General features: G+C 39.3%; 2 protein-coding genes across 2 annotated transcripts in view; one reads left to right on the forward strand and one right to left on the reverse strand.

Annotated features, from left to right (window-relative positions):
* Positions 1-2,713: 2,713 nt before the first annotated feature.
* UBA5 (ubiquitin like modifier activating enzyme 5) lies at positions 2,714-12,210 on the reverse strand. Its single transcript, XM_039708189.1, has 12 exons — positions 12,033-12,210; positions 10,992-11,037; positions 10,808-10,897; positions 9,984-10,093; positions 9,487-9,573; positions 8,845-8,929; positions 7,647-7,751; positions 7,341-7,468; positions 6,818-6,953; positions 6,271-6,346; positions 5,393-5,499; positions 2,714-4,767 (listed from the first exon to the last, which is right to left on the reverse strand). Exons 1-12 carry the CDS (start codon positions 12,176-12,178, stop codon positions 4,684-4,686), a joined length of 1,200 nt encoding a protein of 399 aa, XP_039564123.1. The 5' UTR covers positions 12,179-12,210; the 3' UTR covers positions 2,714-4,683.
* Positions 12,211-12,278: 68 nt separating this feature from the next.
* ACAD11 (acyl-CoA dehydrogenase family member 11) overlaps positions 12,279-13,319 on the forward strand; it is a 32,419-nt gene continuing 31,378 nt past the window's right edge. Inside the window, exon 1 of the mRNA XM_039705151.1 lies at positions 12,279-12,607. Within this exon, the coding sequence (XP_039561085.1) occupies positions 12,471-12,607 (137 nt within the window). The 5' untranslated portion in view covers positions 12,279-12,470. The remainder of the gene's footprint in view (positions 12,608-13,319) is intronic.

Genomic DNA, 13,319 nt, shown 5'->3' on the forward strand with positions numbered 1-13,319 from the left:
AAGAATCAGTCTGAGTTCTATTCTCATTCAGTCCATAAACGTATGCATCAATTTAAATACATACTAAAAAAATACTTTTTTATAAAATAAGAAATGTAAGTGGAAAATTATTTGAAACCCTACTATAATATTTCAGAGGCAACTAATGTTAATTTGATCCAGTTTCAAAAATGCAAATGGCCTTCACTTCCAAGGAGTACTTGCCTTCCAAGTGTTTTTTCTCTTTTACAGTACAATTAAATATTACTATTTTCAGCCCTTGTTCTGATTAGGAGGAATGTAGTATTTTGGTAATGCAGTAACTTGGCAAAAGTAAAGGTATATAAAACTGACAGCACAAATATAAAACCCAAATTTGATTTTTAAGATTAAGGCTTAGTTGAAAACAAAAATCAAAAATAGTTATTGAAGACGTTATGATAGAGCACTAAGAGTTGACACTTGGGAACAGCTCTCTGGATATTTTCCTCTTATTCAGAAAATGGGTTTGTAAACAAAGTAAGGGTTTACCACTCTATTTCAGCCACGTTACAAAGTTTTGAAAACTAGGAAGTTCTTTGCAAGATTGTCATCAACTGAGAAGAGGGGCAAAAGGAAAGACAGACAAATACACATGCAAAAAATCCCAAACAAAAATACCCAATCCCCCTCCCCTCCAAAACCTCAGTCTACTCAGCTTGTGTGTATTTATGTTGCCTGATGTTTTTAGACGACGTTTTTAGACCTGGTAATTCTCTCCTTGAAAGAATTATCAGATGTTTGGTCTAGCTTGTCCTGTCTATTCTAACACATTCAGTGGTACATCTTTCTCTCCTAAACATCATCCTTATTGTAGCTAGTTTAAATAAGAAGTTACTTTCTAGATCCTCAGTGCTGCTGCTGCTGAGCTGTTACTATTCTTCCACTGAGCAAGTTCTCTCTGCAACTTCCTCATAGGTTGCAGGATTGGTTTTGGAATAAGAAAAAGAATTAAAATAAAAAAATAGTCCCTCAAAAGCAGCAGATCTCAGCCATCCGTTGTCCTTTAGCAAAGAGGGTGAGGAATCCATGTGCCTACCCTGTGAACCCAAAGAAAGCTTACGAGACAGCTTCCATGGCGCTGTACCTCATGGACAGCAAGGAAAAGTCATTGCTACATTTGCTGAGCTGTTACTATTCTTCCATTGAGCAAGTTCTCTCCAACTTCCTCATAGGTTGCAGAGTTGGTTTTGGAATAAGAAAAAGAATTAAAATAAAAAAATAGTCCCTCAAAAGCAGCAGATCTCAGCCATCCGTTGTCCTTTAGCAAAGAGGGTGAGGAATCCATGTGCCTACCCTGTGAACCCAAAGAAAGCTTACGAGACAGCTTCCATGGCGCTGTACCTCATGGACAGCAAGGAAAAGTCATTGCTACATATGGGATATGCCAGATAATACTTTTGTGTATAAGTCCACCTGAAAGCAGAGGGTCATCAGTTTCAATGGAGATTTAATTGTACTGTCAGAATATCAACATCTTAATAACGTTCATGAGACACTGTAAAAACTGAACATTTTTATAAGATTGCCAAATAAACTTTTATACTTAACACTTAGTCCCTCAAAAGCAGCAGATCTCAACCATCCATTGTCCTTCAAAGAGGGTGAGGAATCCATGTGCCTACCCTTTGAACCCAAAGAAAGCTTACGAGACAGCTTCCATGGCGCTGTACCTCATGGACAGCAAGGAAAAGTCATTGCTACATATGGGATATGCCAGATAATACTTTTGTGTATAAGTCCACCTGAAAGCAGAGGGTCATCAGTTTCAATGGAGATTTAATTGTACTGTCAGAATATCAACATCTTAATAATGTTCATGAGACACTGTAAAAACTGAACATTTTTATAAGATTGCCAAATAAACTTTTATACTTTTATTTTTTTGCCAAATAAACTTTTATAAGATTTCCAAATAAACAAGCCTGGACTTAATTATGGCAATGTACTTTGATTTGTTAGTTCATAACCAAGGAAGCAATAAATATTCTACTGTGTTTTACAGTTAAAGTACATTATACTTGTAAATATCTTTTTAATGAGAAAAATCCTTAGTGCTGCTTTTTTTGGATGCTGTTTATTTTTAAATAATTTTAACCATTGATACATACAATTATCTTCATACAATTATTCATTTTCTGATTATTTCAAATTTTTCTTGTATATACAAGTTGAAAGTCTAAAAGTAACACAGGAACCGTTTTGTGTACTCTCTAGACATACAAAAATGTATTAATTCCCTCAAAAGTGTACTTGAAGTTGCCTCTCATAAAGCTGTCAATCCTGTCATAGCAGCCATGTCAGCCAAATAGTTAAGTCAGGAGGAACTGAGCTGTTGTAGAAATGAATCAGCCATTTGCCTCAGGATCTCCAGATCCACACAGCTGTGTGCCTGACTTCTATTGTTCCCAACAGAAAGGTGAAAGTCACGCAGAAATGTAACACACTTTTATACTTTTATTTTTTTGCCAAATAAACTTTTATAAGATTTCCAAATAAACAAACCTGGACTTAATCCGACTTCATCATGGCAATGTACTTTGATTTGTTAGTTCATAACCAAGGAAGCAATAAATGTTCTACTGTGTTTTACAGTTAAAGTACATTATACTTGTAAATATCTTTTTAATGAGAAAAATCCTTAGTGCTGCTTTTTTTGGATGCTGTTTATTTTTAAATAATTTTAACCATTGATACATACAATTATCTTCATACAATTATTCATTTTCTGATTATTTCAAATTTTTCTTGTATATACAAGTTGAAAGTCTAAAAGTAACACAGGAACCGTTTTGTGTACTCTCTAACAGGGCATACAAAAATGTATTAATTCCCTCAAAAGTGTACTTGAAGTTGCCTCTCATAAAGCTGTCAATCCTGTCATAGCAGCCATGTCAGCCAAATAGTTAAGTCAGGAGGAACTGAGCTGTTGTAGAAATGAATCAGCCATTTGCCTCAGGATCTCCAGATCCACACAGCTGTGTGCCTGACTTCTATTGTTCCCAACAGAAAGGTGAAAGTCACGCAGAAATGTAACACATAAATTGACACTGGATCAAGCTAACATAGACTTATCGACACAGATTCAAGTATCTACCTTTTTAATGGTCTCATTATTCTATTTCCTGTCTTTCTTTGCAGTTCATTTCTAAAACCTGGTTTCTCCAAAACAGAATTCAATCCAAAAAAGCCACTTCAATTTTACAGTATAATGCCACACACTCAAAACCCACCCAAAATCTCCCTCACTGGTTTCAGAAATTATTTTTCTGTATAAAATATAATTTGATGTCAGCTGTGGAGGAAACTGATTTTGAATTTTGTAACCATTAAGTAGAAATGAAACATTTTCTAAACTAATTATTAGTATAACTAACAGGTATTCAGCTGCCCCAAGAAACAGAAGCACCACCATAGTATTGCTGTCTCTTTTCATATTAGTGGGATACTACTACTGCCAATACTAGCTGGCTCTGTGTTGGCTGCATCACATTGTGGAAAAGTTTTTTGAAGAGCCCAATTTGGAAATACTTGTATTATACTGCTGAGGCTGAAATAATTACCAAGTTCTGGATCAGATGCCCACAGTAGTTAAAGTATTTGAAACTGATCCTTCCAGTTCTACAGGGTACTGGTGCCCCAGGATGCAAATATTTACAGGTCAGTTTAACACATGGCCATTTAAAAGGCTGCATGACTGTACTTATGTCATTTACAAGACAAATACAACAGCTGAGCTACTCCAATGAAGATATTTGCAAAACTAAAAATTTATAGCATCTAATTTTAAAAGACTTTCTATGCAAACTCAGACTTATATTTCTTAATATAGGCCACGTGATGGGGAGTGATCAGAATTATAGCTAAACTTTCAGTATCCAACAAAAGTATAATATTTAGACTTCTGAAAAGGTAGACAGAATCTCCAGTTCTTTCCAATGCTGCTCATAATTTTGTCATGAAAAGCATCTGCCAGACAAAACAGTGGCATGCTGCTAATTAATCATAACAAAAGACTTCACCTTCTTACAGTATACTGAAAACATCACATACAAAACACAGGCAGCTGTTTAACAAGCAGCAGTAAGATATGGATAAAGAAAATTCCATCCCAGGGATATTTAAGGCAGCTGAACAGGCTTATGTGTTCTCATTACTCAGAAGAAGTAGCCACAGCATGATCCATGCCAAGACTTTAGACCAGTGAATGACAACCAGTTAAAAGTGCCTGGAAACTCAGGAGCAGCACCATGAGAGAGGCATTATCATCTGTCCTTCACCCACTCAGCCCACTCCAGCAGATTTCATCTTCTCCTTGGCCTGTTCTATGTGCTGTTCTCATCACATGGCAGGGTGTATAATGTGCTGTGCCTGCTTTTTTAGGTTATCCAGGTCCTTTTATTTGCCACTGAATATCTGGACACTAGCAATGCTGAGAAACTAAAATTTACAGTAGCACAGCTCTATCTGTTAATAACAACATGATGAGAAAACAGAATATAAACAATGTAAGTCTGCATCCTTCCTGCCCCTGTAACAGTTCTGTTTCATCAGAAAAGTAAAGGTAAGCTTCAGTGGAGGTAAAAAAAAGAAGTAAGAAGTCTGGTCTTCTCAAAATCCAATGTCCATCCAAACTCATAAAAGTTGCACTTAATATTTGTTTTTCTACATGTTTCTCATTTTGGCCATTAGTTCTTCTAGGCTTTCTTCAGACTCTGCTACTGTCTCCCCAGTTATTAAATTCTCTTCCTGTTAGGAACAGGAACAAAAAGTTGTCAACAAAAAAATTTAAAACAAACCAAAAAAAAAAAACCAAACAAGCCGGAAAAAAACCCCAACCCCCCCCCCCCTTACAGATCAGCTTTATTGCTGTTACACCACACCATTTTCCTAGAATCAGGCACTCAGTTGTGAGATTAGCCCTAAGTGATTATAAGCTTCAATTGTAAACAATTTTGACTAGGAGTTAGAATGTTCTTACTGCAGTACATTCAGATTCTATGTTCCCCAGGTATACTCATTGCTCTCTGACTATATACATCTTTTACAATATATGAATGGGAAAAATTAATTTGTCACCAAAATATCAACTGAGAAATTTTTATTTGCTGTCCTTCTTCCAGCCCCCAAACGCATTAATTCCTATCATCTCAGCAATACATTTACACTAGCATCCACACTTAAAGAAGTATCTTTCCCAGGAACACAAAACTGGACCATAAAAAGGAATTATCAAATGAGCTGAGGTCACATTTCACTGGAATTGTTCAAGATGGAATTCTGTTTTAGGTGTAAAGGGTAATCAGATTGGCTGGTATTATAAATTTAATCTACAATGTGTATTTCAAAAATTCATAAAGAGTAAGTTCATTACCTTGTCTGGGATAGTATATGCTACACTAATTCCCTCAGGAAGCTCAGGTACTGGGCCAGATGCAGCCTTCAGCTCATCTTCTGAAATTTCTGATACTAATTCAATGCCTTTGCATTAAAAGGAAACAAAAACTCCATTAGAAGTTAGAAGAAAAAGTTCTTTAATCACCAAGTTATCAGAGTAACAGGAAAGATGCAGCTCCTTTCCAATAACAGAATTAAATTAAACTAGAAATACCTTTGATTTCAACAACTTCATTCCATTACAAATAGAAAATATTTTCCCTTTACAATATATGAAACAATTCTATATAGGCAACTTGTGAACCAGAATGGCATCTCTTCCTTGTCCTTACCATTAAACTTTACCATCAGGACACTTCTCCCAGTTGTAAGATAAGATTATTTTCTATAGCATGTAATAAATAGAACAGATATCTCCAGTCTTTAAATGGTTATATAAAAGACATTCACCATTCCTTAAGATAATTCCTTCCAATGTAAAACCCTCAGAGGAATGTAAAAATCCATGGGATGCCTCAGCACAGTGGTTATGAAATTGACAACAACTCTTTAGTGTAATTAAAAGGAATATGCAGTTAATACATCTTCTCATATCTCTCTCATCTTCAAATCATCTGAGGAAGTTTTTTATTCCAGCAACAGTTATATTTTGAGCCTAAAACCTGCACATTGCACTAAAAACATATAATCAAGTTATGGTAAAATTACTTTCAAAATCTGGGAAAAGCCAAAAGTAGTTACACAGTATAATTATAAAAAGTAGAAACTAGAAAAATTCTGTGCACCCTAAACTGTGGTCACCCAAAATCAATCTTAGTATTGGGAAAATCATTTTGTCTCCAGGTGATGACTTACCCCAGTCATTGTCTTCATGTACTATTTCTTCTTCCTTTTCAATGACTTCTTCTTTTGGTCTAGCAGCTTCTTTTATCTGGAGGGAAAACACAGAAAATAACCTCAATAACCAAAAACCCTCAAAAACCAAAATTTAACAGTCCAATTTCAAAAAAGAGCAAAGAAGTTCAAGCCTAATAGTCACATTTCTTCCAATATGTAAGATAAAAAGGTTCTAAATAGTGACTGCTTAGGAGCAAAAAGGCAGAATACCTGCAAGTTCAAAAAAATCACCAAATCCATTAACATTCAGAAACATATAACTGTTAGAAACATTTGCATTCAGTTAAGTAGTATTTTCTTCTATATAATTGTTCAACTTTCTTCCTACCCTTCACTTTAAGGTAACTAAGTACTTTATATTTAGAAACATGTGCAACCATCTGAAGACAACTGCTGCAAACTGGAGTAGCAAAGAACATTTTCTTTTACTACAGATTGGCAACTTGCTTTGTTCTCTAAGAAAAGGGAAATTAGAAAATCAACCCACAAACACAAACTGTTTTACCTTATAATTTTCTTGCTGTTTTCTGCAATTGTGGTCACTGCATTGGGGGTTTGGCTTCATAGACATAGTTGGGAAGAAATCCTGCATCGCATTGTAACCAAGATAATAACTCACAGTACCAAAATTTAACAGGTATCTAGAAACACAGAGAAAGAAGGAGCTTGTAATACAGGTGTAAACCTAAAACTTCAGTCATGTAGGGAATAATTTTTCCTCAAAAAACTTTTAGAATACACTTTCAGACTCATGGAATTGTAATGTGAGTTACTGTAATTGCCTTAAATCCAGTTATGCTGTAGTCAGCTAGCAACAGAATAACTGGAGCAATAGAGAATCCCATCTTCTCATGGTGTGTGAGAATAACTCAGCTACAGGCAAGAGAAGTAATTTATTCTTTGTCCATGTACACAAGTCAGCACTGTAGCATTTTTTAATGTATAACTTAATGATGCCAAATCACAGCATGTTTAAATATTTAAATATTTTGCTGCACGCATCAAATAGCAACAACTCAGTCACTTACTTGAGAACATTTTGTACAAGCATTCCTGCCACAACACCCATGGTTGTAGGAAGACTGGCTGCACAAACTCCTTCTCGTTTCAATGTCTTCTCATCAATATTTGCAGCTACTACCAGTGGAGGAGCACACTGAGGGGCAATAGAGAAAATAAGCTGTAAAAAAGCATTCAAGAAATCCCACAGATCACACAGAATTTAAAGGTACTGCATCAGCTGTGCCAGGATCACACTCACAAGGCCAGCTAATCTTCACATTCCCAGTACCACTCTAAAAGGCAAGTGAGCAATTCAGCAGAGCACCACGTACCGCAAAACAAGCAGATTCACCAGGGATGATCAGCTGGATGTGTCCTGACACTGCATTTTCACTCACTCCAGACTCCATCCAGATTTGTCCAAGTTCATTGCAGGCCTTACAAACACAGAAACACACACGTCAGCACTGAAGAAGTTTAATGAAAAGAACGGGAACCCAAACAATTGGGAGTGATGAAACACATTAATCTCCCTGCTTTCAGGCTGAAAGACTATGGTCAGAAAAAGGTACATGAAGAAACAGAAGAGAAATTATTTATCAAAGGACAAATCGCAAAACAAGCAGATTCACCAGGGATGATCAGCTGGATGTGTCCTGACACTGCATTTTCACTCACTCCAGACTCCATCCAGATTTGTCCAAGTTCATTGCAGGCCTTATAAACACAGAAACACACACGTCAGCACTGCAGAAGTTTAATGAAAGAACAGGAACCCAAACAATTGGGAGTGATGAAAAACATTCATTTCCCTGTTTTCAGGCTAAAAGGCTATGGTCAGAAAAAGGTACATGAAGAGACAGAAGAGAAATTATTTATCAAAGGACAAATCAAACAGCAAATTAAAGTTGCCCTCATGAAGCCAGCCCTTCGTGCTTTCCTGAGGACCTGAAATGTTCTAACAGTACAGATATCAGTGACCCAGTTACAGCACACTAGAGAACATAATTCTACAAACTGTTTTTAGAGACTTGGATACAGTCTGTCTATGTACCTGCAATTTATGGATCAAGTCAGCTGAAGGGTAACAGAAAACATACATTTGGCATATACTCTACGTTGGCTGCTACTATAAAGAAAACCAGTTTGATTAAATAAACAGCATTTTTAGTATACAAAAAGTCATGTGAAGTATTCAATTAGCTATAGAAAATCTTTAAAGGTTTGTACGATTTAACATACCAGCCTTTGAAAACACCATTACATAAAAAGAGTAATTAGAAAAGACAGTTTATGATACTTCAGTCTTTTACTAACCATTAACTGATAGTAACTTCAAAGTCTTTAGTGATATTTATACACATAAAATGGGTTTATAAGAACTGGGTAAAAGCTCAGATTCCTCAAGCCAAGGGGGCCATTTCTTAGGAGATTGTCTGTAAGTCTTGTCTTTTCTATAGCTGCACAATTTCTAACATTATTTATAGGAGAAAACAGACTTCCACAAGCTGGAGCCTTTGGTGGCCTTACCGTGTTAATTGCCATGCGAGCTTCAAAGTTGTCCACGCAGCTTAAAACCAGATCCACAGGTTTCCCTTCCTCCAGTGCACCGTTACTGAAACAAGCATCAGAAATGTACATGAAACTGCTGGCAGAACAAAACACCAACAGGCAACCAACATGCTGCTTTAGAGTACAGAAGCCCAAGAAATGTGAATTTCTAACAAAGCTTGTGCAAATGCAGTACAGGACACAACCAGCATCTTGGATCTGCAGTAGAAACAACACCATGCTGAGGCTGGGATTTAAATATATGGGCATTTTAGACTATTTTATATAGTATGCCCTCACAGTACAAAGTACTGGAGAATTTTATCTTTGTACAACAGAACTGCAAACGGTAGAAGTTATTCCAGAGCTCTATGAGATCCACTAATAACTACTTTCTTCTTCACTCTATAAATCATACCTGAAACTGCCACAGAGCACTCAAGATATGATCTGTTTTCCATAACTCATCTAGGCAGGAATGTCTTCATAGACATGTATTTCCCAGAGGTTTTCAATTGGAAGTTATTAAATTGAAAAAGAGCCCCAACAAGAGAAACATGAGGCTGTGTAGAATCACACATTAGCAGAAGTTAGCAATATGCTAAAGTTGGGGGATTTTACCTTATTCTATCCATGAAGTGCTCAAAGTTGTCCAGTGTTGTGATGTTGTAGTTATGTACTTCAAACTGAACATCAGGATTAATATCCCTTATGGAGGAAATAAGAGGAGTCAGTAGTAAAGAATACAATGATAATTTACATTCTTCTCCCTAACTTCACAAGTATTGCTATAGTCTTAAGTTTCCATTCTGAACCCTAGAATTTAGTCATATTTGTCAAAAATTCAGATTAAATACGAAAAAACCCCACAACATATGGAAGTGGCATTGTTTATACCAAACTTCTGAGCAGAACTGGCTATACTTAAAAAGTAGACTGATATTAAGGTTTTGGCCAGTACAAAAATGTCTTTGAAATATCAATCATCCCCACAAATATTTTGTGCTCCAATTCCCCAATTATCATGCTCCTTTGCAAATGATTAAGAGTGAAACATTGGTTTTGTGGAGCAGCATCCTGGCTAAATACATTTTGACACCCAATTCTCCAAGTTATACCTCAAAGTATGTTCTGCTGCTTCCACTTTACTTAATCCAGCTTGATGAGGTTGGAAGAAGAGTCTGTTCATGTTTGCCAGTTCCACTTTGTCGTAATCAAACAGAAGCAGCTACAACAAAGATTGTTTTAACATGTGTGAATCTCCAGAGACTCTGCAAACAGAGCACCGTGGCAGTTTTGAACAACAAAACTAATTCTAAAACCAAAGCCTCAGAAAACTCCCCCAACCAAACTCCCTCCCTCAGAGGCCCATTCAGTTCACATAGAAGAGGCACAAACATCATAAGGGTGCCAAAAACTGAACCAATCTGTTAAGTCATTAAAACTAAGCATATTCAACAGATTAACCTATATGAACAGTATCACCTCTATTATCACCTATATTACTTGCTGCCACGTGACAAACTAATGTTTGTGATAAAGATTTCTATTTGTCATCTACTACATTTCAATTGCGTATACAAACTTGGTTCTTATAAGAGTTTATCTTTTATGTGAAATATGCCCTCCTTCTTCTTTATTTTGTTTTCCTTTGGCAGTATTCCTTCTGCAGTATGAAGATTAGAGAGATGGGTTCATATAAGAATATGGAGATGACAAACATCCAAACAAGAATCATCCACATGCTACAAGATCAAGTCCTAAATAAATCAAAGTTAACAGCATAATAAAAATACAAGCTCTTCATGTGCAATGTTTACACTAGTGCTGTTCTTGAGTGCTTTCTTCACAACATTTTTTTATTTGGGTAAGATCAAATAAAATGCTTTATGAAGAGGATTGGTCAATCTACTATAAAGAAGAATAAAAAAGCTCTCATTACCTTACCAATGCCACACCTTGTCAGCATTTCAGCAGTCACGCTGCCAACACCCCCTACACCTACTACTGCAACTGTGAAGGTACGGATTTTCTGTAGGAAGAAATAATGTACAGATCAGTATCTCAAAAGTGGTCCTGCCAGGGAAAAAAATGCAAGCAATGTTTCATCACAGATAGAATCCTACCTCATAGTCTTTGACAATCCCCATTCTTTTTAATGCCATCAGGCGACTACAAAGAAAAAAGAAATACAATGTTACACAGAAAATGTTCTTTATGTTTCTAACAACAATTTTGCTATTCAGGTATTTAAAATCACTTTTGCTTTAGAAATAACCTCATCAAGCAATAAATGCAAGCCTGCTGATTCCACTGCAGTTGTGACTGCCAGCTAGGTACAGCCTGAGTGACAGAGTAGATGCTTTCCTATTTGCACCAGAGCCCTAACCCTGCAGAAACTCTTGCACCTATTCCTCTGGTAATATTGATGAAATCAGGAGGACACAGATATTTTTGTAAATGAATCCCTGATTTACAGAATGAAAGGTATAATGAACCATATGGCAGCAAACTAGTGAAGAGTTGCACTGTTTTCTGGTAGATTTGATTAGATTAACATAACATTTAAAAATAAATAGAGACTATCAGGTTTTGAGGATAACTGAAAGGATTTTAAAGTAACATTTTATCCCTTTATGGTATTTTTCATGAAAGTATGAAAATGTGTATTAAAGAAAAATAAAGCCAAACCCAAACCAACACAACAAAAAACCAAAAAATCATCAGATTTCTAGAAAGGAAGGGGTCTCTAAAGCTCAAGAATTCTATAAACCAACTTCTAAAATAGGCAATTTAGAGGAATGTGAATAAGACCTCATATAATACCAACACCTGTCCCATTTACCAGCAACCTAGCTGAAAAACTCACAAGGTTTCTTCTCCCTCTCCCTCCCCGCCTGTATTGTAAAGCAAGATAATACAAAGTAACCCTGACATCCAGCCCTGCCAGGTGGGAAATCCGAGAGCATCCCTCCCGGAGCACCTGCCTCCTGCGCTGCCCGGCACCCTCCTGAGCACAGCCAGCCCCATCCCTGAGACTCCCGCCCGTCCGAGCCTGCTCCAGCTCCACGCGCCTCTCCCGCTCCATGCGGACCCGGTTCCATCCCAGGGCCTGCCCTTCCCCATCCTCCGCGCCCTGGCGGAGCCCTCACAGCCCCCGGGCGCACCTGTAGGGGTTGGAGTCGGTCACCTCGGCGCTCATGGTGTCGATGCGGGCCCGCGCCGCTGCCCGCCCGCGCTTCTCCCGGGCCAGCTCCTCCTCCAGCTCCCGCACACGCCGCTCCAGCCGCTCCAGCCGCCCGGGATCCGCCATGGCAGCGACACGTCTGTGCCCGGCCCCGGGAGCTTCCGGGAAGCGCCGGGGCGGGGCCGGTCCTGCCCTTCCCGGGGCCGGCCCTTCCCTTCCCGGGGCCGCCTCCTCACGGCCGGCCGCGGGAGGAGCTGAGGGGCGGTGTCCGTCGGGCCGGTTCCTGCCTCCCGGGAAACGCCGTGTTCCGGGAGAAGCCACCAGGCCCCACAGCCAGGGGGCTGCGGAGCGCTTTCCTTGGCCGAGCGAGGCGCCTCCGGCTGAGCCGGCCGGGCGGGCTCCGGCGCGGCCTCCGAGGATGGCGGAGGAGCCGGGCACTAGCGAGGTGCGGCGGCAGCACCGCTTCGACCAGGGCAGCCTGGAGCGGTACCTGAGCAGCCGCTTGCCCGGCTTCCCTCGGCAGCCCGTGGGCACGCTGGCTGTCAGGCAGTACAGGTAACGCAGGTGACACTGGTGACAGGGCACTGACACTGGTGACAGGGCACTGACAGACACTGGTGGCGGGGCTGCCACCGCTCCCCCGCCCCGGCGCGCTCGCTGCCGCCTGCCAGGGAAAGTGGTCAGAGGTAGAGCCCTTTGCCATCGGGATGGCGGGCAGCAGCCATCGATGGATTTTTAAGACGCATTCTGACTTAGTCCAATTAAAGGCTCGTCCCTTGAGCTGCTGGAGAAGGCAAAGTTCGCGGGGGCGGCCGAAGTGACCTTTGTCACACTCAGTCTGTGGCTGTCTGTGGGCGGGCTGTGTGTTGTGTGGGCTTCCCGCTGTCCTCAGAGTACACTCGCGATTGTTTTATTGCCTACACATAAGTCGTAATTGATCTGCTCCATCTTTAATTGCACAGCAATAGTAATGCTCAGAAGGACGCACATGGTTTAAGAAATCAAAAAACGCAGGTAAAAGCGTTAGGCTGTCGCCAGGTAAGCAAATGCATGAGAACAGCATTAGGATGTGCTGAGATTCCCCTTACTGGAGCATTATGCAGTGCCAGGGAGGTACTACACCAAAAAGCCTCTGTTCCATAGAGCCCTGAGTTAGTTTACATTCAGCAAATCAGTGTGTGGCTGCACGACTTCATGTCAGGAGCTAACTATAAGAAGTAAAGTTTTTCTAAGAATAAGAATTAATTCCTATGTAGGCATGACCTTA

Source organism: Passer montanus, unplaced genomic scaffold (genome assembly GCF_014805655.1).
Source record: "Passer montanus isolate IOZ18808 unplaced genomic scaffold, ASM1480565v1 scaffold10, whole genome shotgun sequence".
Taxonomy (NCBI): Eukaryota; Metazoa; Chordata; class Aves; order Passeriformes; family Passeridae; genus Passer; species Passer montanus.

Coding starts and splice junctions, on each gene's coding strand:
- UBA5 (XM_039708189.1), bottom strand. CDS start 12,178: ATGGCGGATCCCGGGCGGCTGGAGCGGCTGGAGCGGCGTGTGCGGGAG. Junction 10,094..10,807: donor CAAGGTGTGGCATTGGTAAG/GTAATGAGAGCT, acceptor TCTTTGTTGTAG/CTGCTTCTGTTTGATTACGA. Junction 6,347..6,817: donor AACAGCAAGAAAATTATAAG/GTAAAACAGTTT, acceptor TTTTCCCTCCAG/ATAAAAGAAGCTGCTAGACC.